The sequence below is a fragment of the Lepus europaeus genome, chromosome 20 (genome assembly GCF_033115175.1).
Source record: "Lepus europaeus isolate LE1 chromosome 20, mLepTim1.pri, whole genome shotgun sequence".
Taxonomy (NCBI): Eukaryota; Metazoa; Chordata; class Mammalia; order Lagomorpha; family Leporidae; genus Lepus; species Lepus europaeus.
In genome coordinates, this window is record NC_084846.1 from 2,422,954 (window position 1) to 2,435,617 (window position 12,664).

Below are 12,664 nucleotides of genomic sequence, written 5' to 3' on the forward strand. Positions count from 1 at the left end.
TTGATTCAAGCAATCACACATGCACACACACACACGCACATGCCCACACACCTACAAATGTGCATGCTATATGTATGCACCTGCATGCTCTATGTAAGCACCTGCATGACCTGCACGTTCCACTGCTGTTATGACCTAGGGTTTTCACAGACGTTGAAGATGTTTCCTTTGATTTTTCTGTTGCTCTTCCTGCAGCTGTATCTCCTTGTGACTTGTCAGGATGGTCGGAACTGCTTTTTCCAGATTGAACGGAGTTATTACAAGGATGGAGATATTGAGATTGCTGCCTTTTTCCCTATTTACATATACATGATTCACAGAGGCATGAATATGTTCAAAAAAATTATTATGTTCAAAAGGTAAGTTCTTTTGGCAATAATCATTTTCCCTTGATTTACATAGTAGCTACTTGTGATTGGGTCTGCAGAAGGAAGACAAATGCGTTCTGTGCCCCTGCCCTGTCCATACTCTGTCCCCCTAAAAACTGCCGATAATTAATCTGGGACATGAGGAAGACATTCCTTCTGGCCTGGCACCGTCAATGGTTCAGGAAATGTTATCTCATCATAGCAGGAAGGAGAGTCTGGTTGGGATCTTCCTGTCCTTCCCTGTCTGCGTTCATCAGCTCAGGGGCCTACTGTGCCTGCCTCAGTAGCAGATTCTTACAGAACCCATGCACTGAAATGAATGAACCTGAGTTACATGAGCTCTTCCACATGCGCTCACAAACATTTCTGCTACGTACTAGATTTGGGGCCATGAGCTCACTTTATTTTTTCTAACAATCACAAAGCAGAAATGATATTCAAGAAAGTATGTTTGTTACTAGTTAAAAGTAATTTCAGGACAACACTTTTGCACAAGTATAATAATAAACATATTTTAACGATGAATATACCCATAAGAACTTTAATGGTTGGAATCTACAGCATTCATGATGTGTCCCTCATTCAATCTTTTTCTATGAAAATATATTTCAGAAGGGGGATTATTCTGCTTCTGGCCCCTATAAGATACATTTTTATAGCTAAATATAAATATTTCATATATATATATTTATTTATTTATTTATATATGAAAATGTCATGCCTCCAGAATATAGTATCTTGTAGGACAGCGAAATTGTTTTCTTCACACCTGTTTTTGAAGGTGCGAATTTTTAATTGGTTTCTACTGTAATGCTACAGGAAGTAGGTTGATGCTGCAGAGATCTTTGATAGAAGGTAGATATTGGGACATAGATCATTGTAGTATCATTAAAGCCAATGGAATTGAGAACTTTAGTTGGTGCAACCAAGGTGATGCAACTGATCAAGTATTTTAGGCATTTGTCCAAAGTTCTGTCCAGAAAAATCTAATGGATACTAGCTTGTTCAAATGATATTTTTGGCTTCACATTGATTTTTATAAATTTGCCCAATTTCATATGTGCACATGGCATCCCACTTATGAAATATTTATTTATTAGTAGTAGTGTTCCCCATGGTTATGCATGCAGCAGATCATTTACGTGTACTCTAAATGATGGAGTCCAGGAGATAGTAAATTTCCAGCATCAGGAATAGATTCTATGAATAGAGCCCAGGTTTCCCAAGATGTATGCCATGCAAACCAGAGATTATAATCAAATATTAGCCAACCCAGGAGAAAATATCCGTGTTGATAATACTTGGAAAAACAAGCAATATTGAACTATCAGTAGATTTAGACAGTATAGCATCCAGTATTAGATTCACCATCTTAAGAATACACAATAATTCCTGATAAACTCTTTTTAGAGTTAAGGAACACAGCATAAAACAGATCGAACACGTCACTCTCACAAATGCCCAGTGTGTTAAAGAGCCTTCTAGATCTTTTGGTACCAGGCAGGAGCTGGAGAAAGAAATGAGAGGATGAGGAATTGACAGAATTGTAGAAAAATGAGGAGAGGAAAGAAAAATAAGAAATACAAAACTGAAGATTCTTTGATTCGTTTAGCAAGGATTTTCAAATTTCCTCATTCTACATGCAAAGTATGAATGACATATTTGGATAACAAATATTTATAGAGACTCTCTATATGTGTATTTATAAAGCAATAGAGAGAGAGCAACTGTATACATGGTTATGGAACATGTATATATAAATAGAGAGAGAGAATATGTATATAAGATACATACACGCATACATATCATGTTGCAACATGAACCAAGAACTGAAAAACTCTCACTTCCTCTGAAGCACACATGACCCTTTACATGCAGGGTTCATGACCCAGTCTATTCATCGAGACGCAACACACAGGACATCTGAAAGTAAACAAGGGGCTCCTCATTTCCATTCTTGGTGAAATGTCAGATCCCAGAAAGCAGAAATGCATCGTGTGCTTTGCATGAAAGGCTATTTATGGTTGGCTCTGTAGGGAAAACTGAGTGAAGAAGCCTGTTTGGAGCAAATACTGATACCACTGATAATGATTTCTCTTTACATATACCTAGAGTTTTAACTAAATGCATGATTGTCTTAACTGTAATGCATCATGTGTCTCACAGCCCAGTGTTTCAAGTCCACCCAGGGAGTGTTTCAGGGTTCACTAAAGTGCTCCTCCCTTTTTACTGTTTTCCTTCTTCCAAGCTCTGAATCTGATTTCATTTTCCTGGCTTCTGATGGTGGTTGATCGGTGAGTTTGATGGGGAAGAGATTTTTCAGGATAAAATCCAGACTTCCATCTACCATTCTCAGTACTCTGACATTCTTCCTCTTTCTGATCACATAGTCTTCAGTTGAGTTACTCCCTTTTCCCATTGCAAACTGCAGCCTTATGATCTATGACTGCTATTTCAAGAAGCATTTAATGATGTGATAAGATGAAGAGTCATTGTAGTTTGTGAATGTAGGAAACATTTATAGAGGCAGTGCTAAAGATGGTGTGCCTTTCCTTGTCATGCTTTCTTTGACAACTTGAATGTTCTTCCTAGGTATGAATGAATCGAGAGAGATCATTCCAGAGCCCATTATAGTATTTACTATAGATATCATATATAAAATATAGAAGAAGTAGCTGCTGCCAGAGATGATTTAAATTGATGAGGTGTGTATCCAAAACAAGATCATGTTTTCTGGCTGCATGTGATAATATGCCCACGACATTATGGTGTAAACGCAGATCTTATTTTCCAGAATCATTTAGTCAGGGAGACTGGGATAAAGGCTGCAGCAGTATTGGTCCCTGTGAGGACATACGTCCTGCAAATACGACAACCTTACACTTAGTGCACAGCAAATGTACAGATAAGGATTAGAACATACGGATTTTTGGCCATGACCAATCCATCTGTCACAGTAATTATGGCAAAATGAAGATAATCAGGATTGGAGGCTTTTCCCTTAAAGATCCTTGTGCCTTTCATGCAGGTTTCAGTCCAAAAACTACCAGTACGTTCTGGCCTTGGTTTTTGCTATTGAGGAGATCAACAAGAACCCTCATCTTTTACCCAACATGACCTTGGGATTTGATCTCTATAATGTCATGCACAGTGAAGAGACAGTGATGGAGAACACCTTCCTCTGGCTTGCGGGACTGGAAAAGGATGTTCCTAATTACACATGTAGGAAACAGAGCAAGTCTGTAGCCGTAATATCAGGAACAAGCATTGCTGTCCAAATGGGGACACTGCTGGAACTCTACAAAATTCCACAGGTGAGTGTGTAGTGAAAAAGAAGGAAAAGCACATCACCTTAGATGCCTTACTTAGAACCAAATGTTTAAGTGACATTTGATGCACTGTGTGATCTAAAGAGAAGAACTGCAGAGATTTGGGGAATTAGCCATATTTGTTCTAAAGCAGAGTTGTGGGTGAGTGAAAATGAGAAATGTTTTCCTCAACCTGTGAGTCTAACGACAGAGGAACTAGGAAGTTTTCATGAAGTGCGAGATGAGAAAAAGGAAATATTCTAAAATCTTCTGACACTTAAATTTTTTGCTTAATATTTCAGGAATAAGATTGCACACTATGGCAATAACCTTACACAGATTTCTTGCATTTTCCCTTAGCTGACTCTTGGGTCTTTTGAACCGCTTCTGAGTGACAGTGGTCAGTTTCCTTCCCTCTATCAGATGGCGCCCAAAGACACTTCTCTGGCCCTTGGCATGGTCTCCTTGATGCTTCATTTCAGCTGGACCTGGGTGGGTTTGGCCATCTCAGACCTCCCAAAAGGTATTCAGTTTATGTCTGATTTGAAAGTTGAGATGCAGAAGAATGGCATCTGTGTGGACTTTGTGGAACTGATCCCAGCCACTGAGGAGTCATATAATTCATTCAGCAGGCCGTATCATATCCAGATCCTAAAATCATCCGCAAATGTGGTGATTCTTTTCTGTGACACTGAGTCACTCATAGGTGACAGCTTCCCAACATGGGAACGTTTAATGACATGGAAAGTCTGGGTCACCACCTCACAATGGGATTTTGCCAGCCGTGAGGAACATATCCTGCTCCACTCATTCCATGGGACTCTGATTTTTTCACACCACCGTAGTGAGATCTCTGGCTTCAGAAACTTTCTTCGGACAGCTAACCCTTCCAAGTACCCAGAAGACATTTACCTCTCTAGATTCTGGTCATTGGCTTTTGGTTGCTCAATTACTGGGGCGTCCTGCAAAACCTTGCAGAACTGTTCCCTGAATGCCTCCTTGGAATCGTTGCCTCCACATCGTTTTGATATGGCCATGAGTGATGGGAGTTACAACATATACAATGCTGTGTATGCTGTGGCCCACAGCATACATGAGATGCTTCTACAATTGTTAGAAATGCAGCCAGGGAACAAGGGGGCAAAGGTGGCATTTTCTCCCTGGCAGGTAACTTGGTTTCCATTGCATGACATGTACTCCTGAATGATCCCCTTAAGAGCTTCTGCAGGTGTTCACATGAAGTAGCTTGGAATCCTTTCTCCAAAACACAAGCTATAAATGATCCTCTGCCTGTAATTTGTCAATAGAAACATGGTTCCATTGACAAGTGGGCAGGTCTCTTGGATAAGCATCAATGCCGTGTCTTAAAATGGATTCTCCCATCCTGTCAATTTAATTTTGGCTTGTAAAAAACTTACATTGTGCCATCCCATTTTCCATCTCAGCAATACAATAATTACTTTTTAGTACTTTTTAGGGTGAAATTTGCTGGGGATGTTTATCCCCAACATGCATTAGGGATCTTATATAATTTGCACATTATTTTATTCTGGTAAATATATTAGAGTTGGTTGTTCTAGGTACACTGAAGAAATCAGTGAGTTTTGGTAGCTTGGACTCCACAGTTGGAAATGGTCGGCATTTCACAGCTAGATATTTTTTTAAAGACTTATTTTTATTTATTTGAAAGCTAGAGCTACAGAGTGAAGTAAAGACAGAGAGAGAGGTCTTCCACCATTGGTTCGCTCCCCAGATGGCCACAATGGCTGGAGCTGTGAAGATCCAAAGTCAGGAGCCAGGATGTCCCTCCTGGTCCTCCATGATGGTTCAGGGTCCCAAGGACTTGGGCCATCCTCCACTGTCATCCCAGGCCACAACAGAGACCTTGATTGGAAGACTTTCGGCTGGGACAAACATGGGCACATACATGGGATGTCAGCACCCCAGGCCAGGGCTTTAACCCACTGCGCCACAGTGTGGGCCCCTCACAGCTGCATAGTTTTGGTTGCCCTTGTTTTTGGATAAAAATGAGTTATCAAATTTGCTCTGATGTAGTTCTCATCAGGTTTTATTTTGTTTTACTTCGTTGGGTGGCTCTAAAAGGTTCTCTTTTTTGTTTGTGATTACAGACAAAGAGAGGCTTTCTCTAACCTGGGTTTGGTGTGTTCTCACTTGGGCAGTCTTCATGTGAATATGATGCATTTTTTCAGTTGCACCTGTTTCTGAAGAACCTCCAGTTTACCAATCCTGCGGGTGACCTAGTGAATCTGAATCACAAGAGGAATTTGGAAGCTGAATACGACATTCTCAACTTTTGGAATTTTCCATATGGTGTTGGACGTAAGGTTAAAGTAGGACGGTTTTCCCCATATGTTCCACAGAGCCAACAGTTGTCTCTCTCTGAGAATTTGATAGAGTGGGCCACAGGAATTACAGAGGTAAGTTGTGTCTGATCATAAGGTTCACACTGCACATTGTTACCCCCCAACTGTGGATTGGGGTATGGGGGTTTGTGCAACATGGATTATTCAAAAGACATTAGAGACATGAAACCACTCCCCTTCTGATCTAAATACTTTCTTCTACTTCTAGTGTCTGAGGATGGACAGTACACACACTTGTTCCTCCACATGTTTTGGATCTATTTTAGAAAAGCAAATTGCATGCCATCATTGTGTCAGAAATGGTGGTTTCCAGTTTAAGTGAACAGGTTTTGCAGCACTTGAAAACCAAACCTTCTACTTGGCACTTAAGTAATAGTCCCAACTGTTACCAACGCTCATCTGGTTTTTCTCAGACTCCACGCTCGGTATGCAGTGTGAGTTGCAGCCCTGGATTCAGGAAAACCCCTCTGGAGGGGAAGCCTACCTGTTGTTTTGATTGTATGCCTTGTCCTGAGAACGAGATTTCCAATCAGACAGGTAAGTCAGTGCCAGCCTCACGGAGAAGTTAACACCTGTTTCTTAGAATTTTCAGCTTCTCAATGGAAAGAAAAAGATGTGGAATATGACTGCTGAGGGGATTCTTCTCACCTTCAGGTAGAAATTAATCCTTACAGTCAATAATAATCACAAAATGATAACAATTTCCACACTACACTCTACTTATTGTAGCATTTATAAAAGCAGATGAGAGACTGAGTGTCTCCGGAAAGCTGACTATGTTGGAGTTCAGGATGATATGTATGGTAAATGGTAGAAACCAAGATTGGAGAATTTTCACCCCTTAAAACATGTGGGATGTCTCACATTTATTCCATGAAGCAGTAATAGGTTATCATCATACATTTTGTGAAGATTTTCCAATTTTTGCTTGTGTTGTATGAGTAGTTCTTTGTACCATATATTTACTATATTTCTACTTTTTTGAAACTTATTGGTGATAGTGATAGATTCTGGCATCAGGGTACAATCCGTGGGAGTAGGGTGGTGTATGTGCTAACTGAGTATAGGCAAATTCATGTCTGTGTTTGTTGTGCATGTATTATAAAAGTACTTTCACCAAATTCAAGTGTAGCATGCTGGAGTTAGAAAGCACAATTCTAAACAAACTTTGCATTATATTAAAAACTATATAGGAAACCATACAAGATACCATCCTGAGGATAACTCATCAGATATCATAAACAGGGCTAACCTTAGCCTTTGAGAAAAATCATGGCTGCTCAACATATAAATCTTCAGAAGCATTCATATGCTTAAACATGTATACATGTGTGTAAAATTTATATTGCAATAACACAGGCTGACATCCACTGTACTAAGTATGCATAGCAAGGTAGGTCAATGACAGCATATTCAACACAAGCACTTGAAGGTAGCATGTGGACATTATAAGGAAATTGAAGTAAATAAAAATCAGAAGAACTTAAATTTGGTTATCATAAAACAAGCAAAATTTATGAACTTCAGCAAGATGGAACAGTACTAAAACAAGATTACAATGCCTCTGTGTGTGTGTGGGTGTGTGTGTTACACAAAGAGAGCTGTAGAGGTCTCTGCACAGATATAAAAAATACTAATATTAGAACGTGTTAATCATTTAGTGGTGATACATTGAAGAATACAGAGAAAATTCAGAAATTTCCACATGGAAATATTATTAAACATATTGAGACATATTTGAGAAATCCAAATATCCTCATGGTTATAAAAAAAATTCCCAATATTTTTATTGTGATAAACAATTTTTAGATAACGTTTACCAAATTTTCACATAGGAAAGGAACTCTTTTCTCAACTCCTGTGGAGAATAGGAAAAACGGAAAAATTCTGTGTCTTCTACAGGAACATGTTAAGTTGATTGATCAATTACTGAAATTGTAAGACACTGCTGTTGAATTAAATTCACACATTTGAAATCTTAAACAACATAAATCCAACAGTATTTTTTAAATGGGTTCCTTCATGCCCAAAGCATTGCATGAATGTAATTCAGTTTATAGTCCCTGAAAAAAAATAGTAATAATAATTAGCATTCCTGCAGAAAAGCATTTAATTTAATCTAGGAGATCTAATAATTGTAAACAAAGAACAAAACAGCTCAAGGATACCAAAAAGAAGGATCATTTTTTAATCCTAAAGAGTATTTACAGAATGCTAAAATCATGGAAGTTATGGCTGAAGACTGGATACAAAATTGAAGAAACAATGAAACTTCTGCAGGAAATTACCCAGGAGGCTCTGATCCATGCACATTATCAAAAACGAAGGCATGCAACATACTAAAAAGGAAGATATACAAGTGGCATCATTTTCAGCTGATATTTGGATGTTGTAATGAAATCAGCGAATCAGTAACTGAGTTAAGTAGCACTGGAGTACAAGATTAAACACACAAAACAGTTCTTTTGCTTACAAATTCTGGATAATGAAGGTTCTTAAAAAAAGTTTATTTATTTCTTTGAAATCCGAGTTGCACATAGAGTGGAGATGCAAAGAGAGTGGAAGAGTTTTTCATCCGATGGTTCACTCCCCAATTGGCTGCAATGGCCAGGATCTGCACTGATCCGAAGCCAGGAGCCAGGAGCTTCTTGCCAGTCTCCCACGTGGTTGCAGGGGCCCAAGTACTGGGACCATCTTTGACTGCTTTCCCAGGCATAGCAGACAGCTGGATCAGAAGTGGAGCACCCAGGGCTCAAACTGGTGCCTATGTGAGATGCCAGCGCTTCAGGCCAGGGAATTAACCTGCTGCGCCACCACGCCAGCCCCTGATAATGAAGCTTTGAAAGATAGGGCATGTAATGTTTCAAAAATATGAAATAGCCAAAGGTAACAATAACTAAATGTTGGAAGACATCTGCAAATTGAGACATTGGACATCAATGGAGCAATATATAGAAAAGAAGAGGATACTGAAAGAGCTGGAGAGAAAATTCATGTTCAAAGATAAAAGACAGGAAAGTGGAAATATGCCAGTAGGGTTCAAGGTCATCTACAGACTGACTTTGACTACAGGCAGCATCTCAGTGTGATCCTTGATCGAAACCTGCTCAAGGGTGGCAAGGAATCCAGCTGCTATCAAGTACAGCTTTTCTGTGTTTCACTAGAACTTGACCATCTGCCTTCTAGTGGTGGTCTCTCATCAGCACTTGCTCCTAGAATGATTCTATCCAGATCCCACCTTAGAGAGATGTGCTTTAGTGAGATCATTGTGTGCTTTCTGTGCACCCAAATTTCACAAAGTAAGTCTCCCAGTCCATGATACTAAGAGTGGGAACCTGCAGCCGGTGCTGTCACATAGTAGGTTAAGCCTCTGGCTGGGATGCCAGCATCACAACTGGACACCAGTTCCAGTCCCAGCTGCTTCACTTCCAATCCAGCTCTCTGCTGATGCTTGGGAAAGCAGCCGATGACGGCCCAAGGTTTTGAGCCCCCACCCACATGGGAGACTCAGAAGAAGCTCCCAGTTGCTGGCTTCAACATGGACCAGTAACAGCTGTGACCATCATTTGGGGTGTGAATCACCTGGAAAGATTTCCCTTTCTCTTTTTCCCTCTCACCCTTTCTCACTCTCTCTTTCTCCCTCTTCTTTCCTCCTCTCCTCCTCTCTCCCCCTCTCCCTCCCTCCTACTTCTCTTCTTCTTTCTGAAACTCTGCCTTTCAAGTAAATTGTAAAGAAAAAATTAAACATTTATTAACAACAAAGACTGGGACACTTGGGTGTTTGATTAGGCCATGAGAGTGCAGAGTGAATAGCACCATTAGAGCAAGGGCTCATTGCAGGCATGGAAAGACAACTCTGGCAAAAAAAAAAATAGCCTATGAGACCTCAGTGGAAAGGAAAGGTCATCAAAGATGGAGACACTCTTCTCTGAAGGGAGGAGAGAACATCCACTGTGCTTATGGCCGTGTCCAAAGACCAGTGGAGTCTATGGTCACAAAAGGCTTCCATAACCTTGACAGCCCATGGCAAGAGCCTCGGGTGATCACTGACGTCATAAAAAGAGTGTTAATTGATAAAGGAACAACAGAAATCACCATGCACTTACTCCCCATGTAGGACCTCCATCCCTACTGAGTTTTACAATGAGAATTGACTGCAATTTTTTTCCCAAACTGTACTCTATATGTTGTGTGTGTGCATGGGTGCAAAGTGTTGAAGTCTTTGCTTAACATAGACAATAACAGAGGAGTTGGTCCACTTTATAAAATCTAGCTAACAATGAAGCATAATGAACAAGCAGATGGAAGAGGGAGAGGTGAGATGGGAGTTGGGGTTGGAAGGTGGGTATGGGGGAAGGAACCCAGCATATGGGGTTCAGTGTTTGAAAAAATACATTCATTAAATAAAAACTTACCAAAAAAAGGTGCTGCTTGCTCTTGTACAGAGTAAGGATTCAGCAAAAATGTGCATGTATAAAAAGCAGAGTAGCCCTCACCACACATGGAAACCTCTAGCATCTTGATCATCACTTCCCAATGAGAAGAAACCATGGATAATGAATTAGGGGTGTTAAAATGACACAGGTTAAGATATGTTTTTAAAGCACCATGAATAGGCCCAGAGATAGCCCTCAGGGCTTTGTTAGGAAAAATGAGAATGTACTCATCAGTATATAAGATACTTAGGGAAATGAGGTAATTTTCAAATGTCACTTTTATATGCTGTCTTCAACTACAAATAAGGACTATTTGCCTAAACTATTGCAGTTGGATATTCTAGAAGGTGTTTTTTGAATCAAAAATAATTGAACTTGATGATGTTATTGTACGTTTTTCACTAGATATGGACCAGTGCCTGAAGTGTCTGGATCATCAGTATGCCAACACAGAGCGAGACCAGTGCCTCCACAAAAAAGTGACCTTTCTGTCTTTTGAAGATCCCCTGGGGAAGACCCTGGTCTGCACAGCTCTGTGCTTCTCTGTCCTCACCGCTGTTGTTCTTGGGGTCTTTGTGAAGCACCGAGACACTCCCATAGTCAAGGCCAACAATCGTTGTCTCAGCTACATCCTGCTCATCGCCCTCATCTTCTGCTTCCTCTGCTCCTTACTGTTCATTGGTCGTCCCAACACAACCACCTGTGTCCTCCAGCAGACCACGTTTGGAGTGGTGTTCACCGGGGCTGTTTCCACGGTCCTGGCCAAAACTATCACTGTGGTTCTGGCCTTCAAGGTCACTGCCCCAGGGAGAAGGATGAGACAGTGGCTGCTATCAGGGGCACCTAACTCCATTATTCCCATCTGCTCCCTGATCCAACTGGCTCTCTGTGGCTTCTGGCTTGGGACCTCTCCTCCCTTTATTGACACAGATGCACACTCTGAGCATGGCCACATCATCCTGCTGTGCAACAAGGGCTCAGTAACTGCCTTCTACTGTGTCCTGGGCTACCTGGGCTCCTTGGCCCTGGTGAGCTTCACTGTGGCTTTCCTAGCCAGGAATCTGCCTGACACATTCAATGAAGCCAAGTTCCTGACGTTCAGCATGCTGGTGTTCTGCAGTGTCTGGGTGACCTTCCTGCCTGTCTACCACAGCACCAAGGGGAAGGTCATGGTGGCTGTGGAGGTCTTCTCCATCTTGGCCTCCAGTGCAGGGCTCCTGGGCTGCATTTTTGCCCCCAAGTGCTACATTATTCTCCTAAGACCTGAGAAGAATGCTTTGAAAGGATTAAGGGATAGAATAGTTCCCAAGGAATCAGATGTTCTGAAGAGTAGCTCTTAAGGCTCTCTCAGTTTTCAATGGAGAGAAACTAAGATTTGTAAAACCGATTTTGCATTCTGATGTTATAAAGTAGCTTGCAGAATATAACCTCATTATGAGCAATTTAGACTTCTCTTAAAATGTTTTTGTTCTGAATGACGAATTCACATACAAGAAAGGGAGAGTGGGGGAAACCTCCCAGGTGGTGATAGACTCTGAAGATATCTGCAGTGGCCCAGCGCTCTTTCATGCCAATGCAAGAGATTTATTCATGTGTCCGTGTGAGTGTCAGGGACAGAAAGCCTTAGGCCATCTCCCACTTCTTTTTCTAGATCATTAACAGGGAGCTGGGTGCAAGTGAAGCAGCCAGGACATGACCTGGCACCCATATGGGATGCTGGGGTTACAGGTGGTGGTTGTTTCCACTGTACCCCCATGCTGGCCCCAGTCCTCCTCGCTTCTTCAAAATAATACTGTATACAAATTTATTCACCTGGCTTTTATGCTCACAAACACAAACCCATTTCCTTGAAACTTTACATTTTTTCATCTCTGTGTTTTATTTGTCAGCTGCTCAACATTGTAATATTCATATTTTAATAAAATTAGTTACACAGTTTTTTGCTGTTTTTATTCATTTATTAGAGTCTATGTTGAAGTCAGCTTTATAATATACCTGGAATATTTTCAGTGCAATCATTAGACATGTTAAATCATTTTAATATGTATCATGCATTGTCCAGAAACTCCTAAATTATATATCATTTCACATAGATTTCAAATGATGTCATAATCACACGCCAAGTTTTCATTATACATAGAAGTGATTCTGCAAACTTCTTTTCCATC

General features: G+C 40.6%; 1 protein-coding gene across 1 annotated transcript; it reads left to right on the forward strand.

Moving 5' to 3' along the window:
- Nucleotides 1–159: 159 nt before the first annotated feature.
- On the forward strand, nucleotides 160–11,836 carry LOC133750003 (vomeronasal type-2 receptor 116-like). Its single transcript, XM_062179379.1, has 6 exons — nucleotides 160–359; nucleotides 3,397–3,682; nucleotides 4,037–4,843; nucleotides 5,887–6,114; nucleotides 6,474–6,597; nucleotides 10,902–11,836. The coding sequence occupies exons 1-6, from the start codon at nucleotides 160–162 to the stop codon at nucleotides 11,834–11,836; spliced, it is 2,580 nt and encodes an 859-aa protein (XP_062035363.1).
- Nucleotides 11,837–12,664: the final 828 nt, after the last annotated feature.

What these genes read in the sequence shown, in the direction of transcription:
- LOC133750003 (XM_062179379.1), top strand. Translation starts at nt 160, where the DNA reads ATGTTTCCTTTGATTTTTCTGTTGCTCTTCCTGCAGCTGTATCTCCTT. An exon ending in AAAATTATTATGTTCAAAAG is followed by an intron (nt 360 to 3,396) that starts GTAAGTTCTTTT and finishes CCTTTCATGCAG; the next exon opens with GTTTCAGTCCAAAAACTACC. An exon ending in TGGCATTTTCTCCCTGGCAG is followed by an intron (nt 4,844 to 5,886) that starts GTAACTTGGTTT and finishes GCATTTTTTCAG; the next exon opens with TTGCACCTGTTTCTGAAGAA.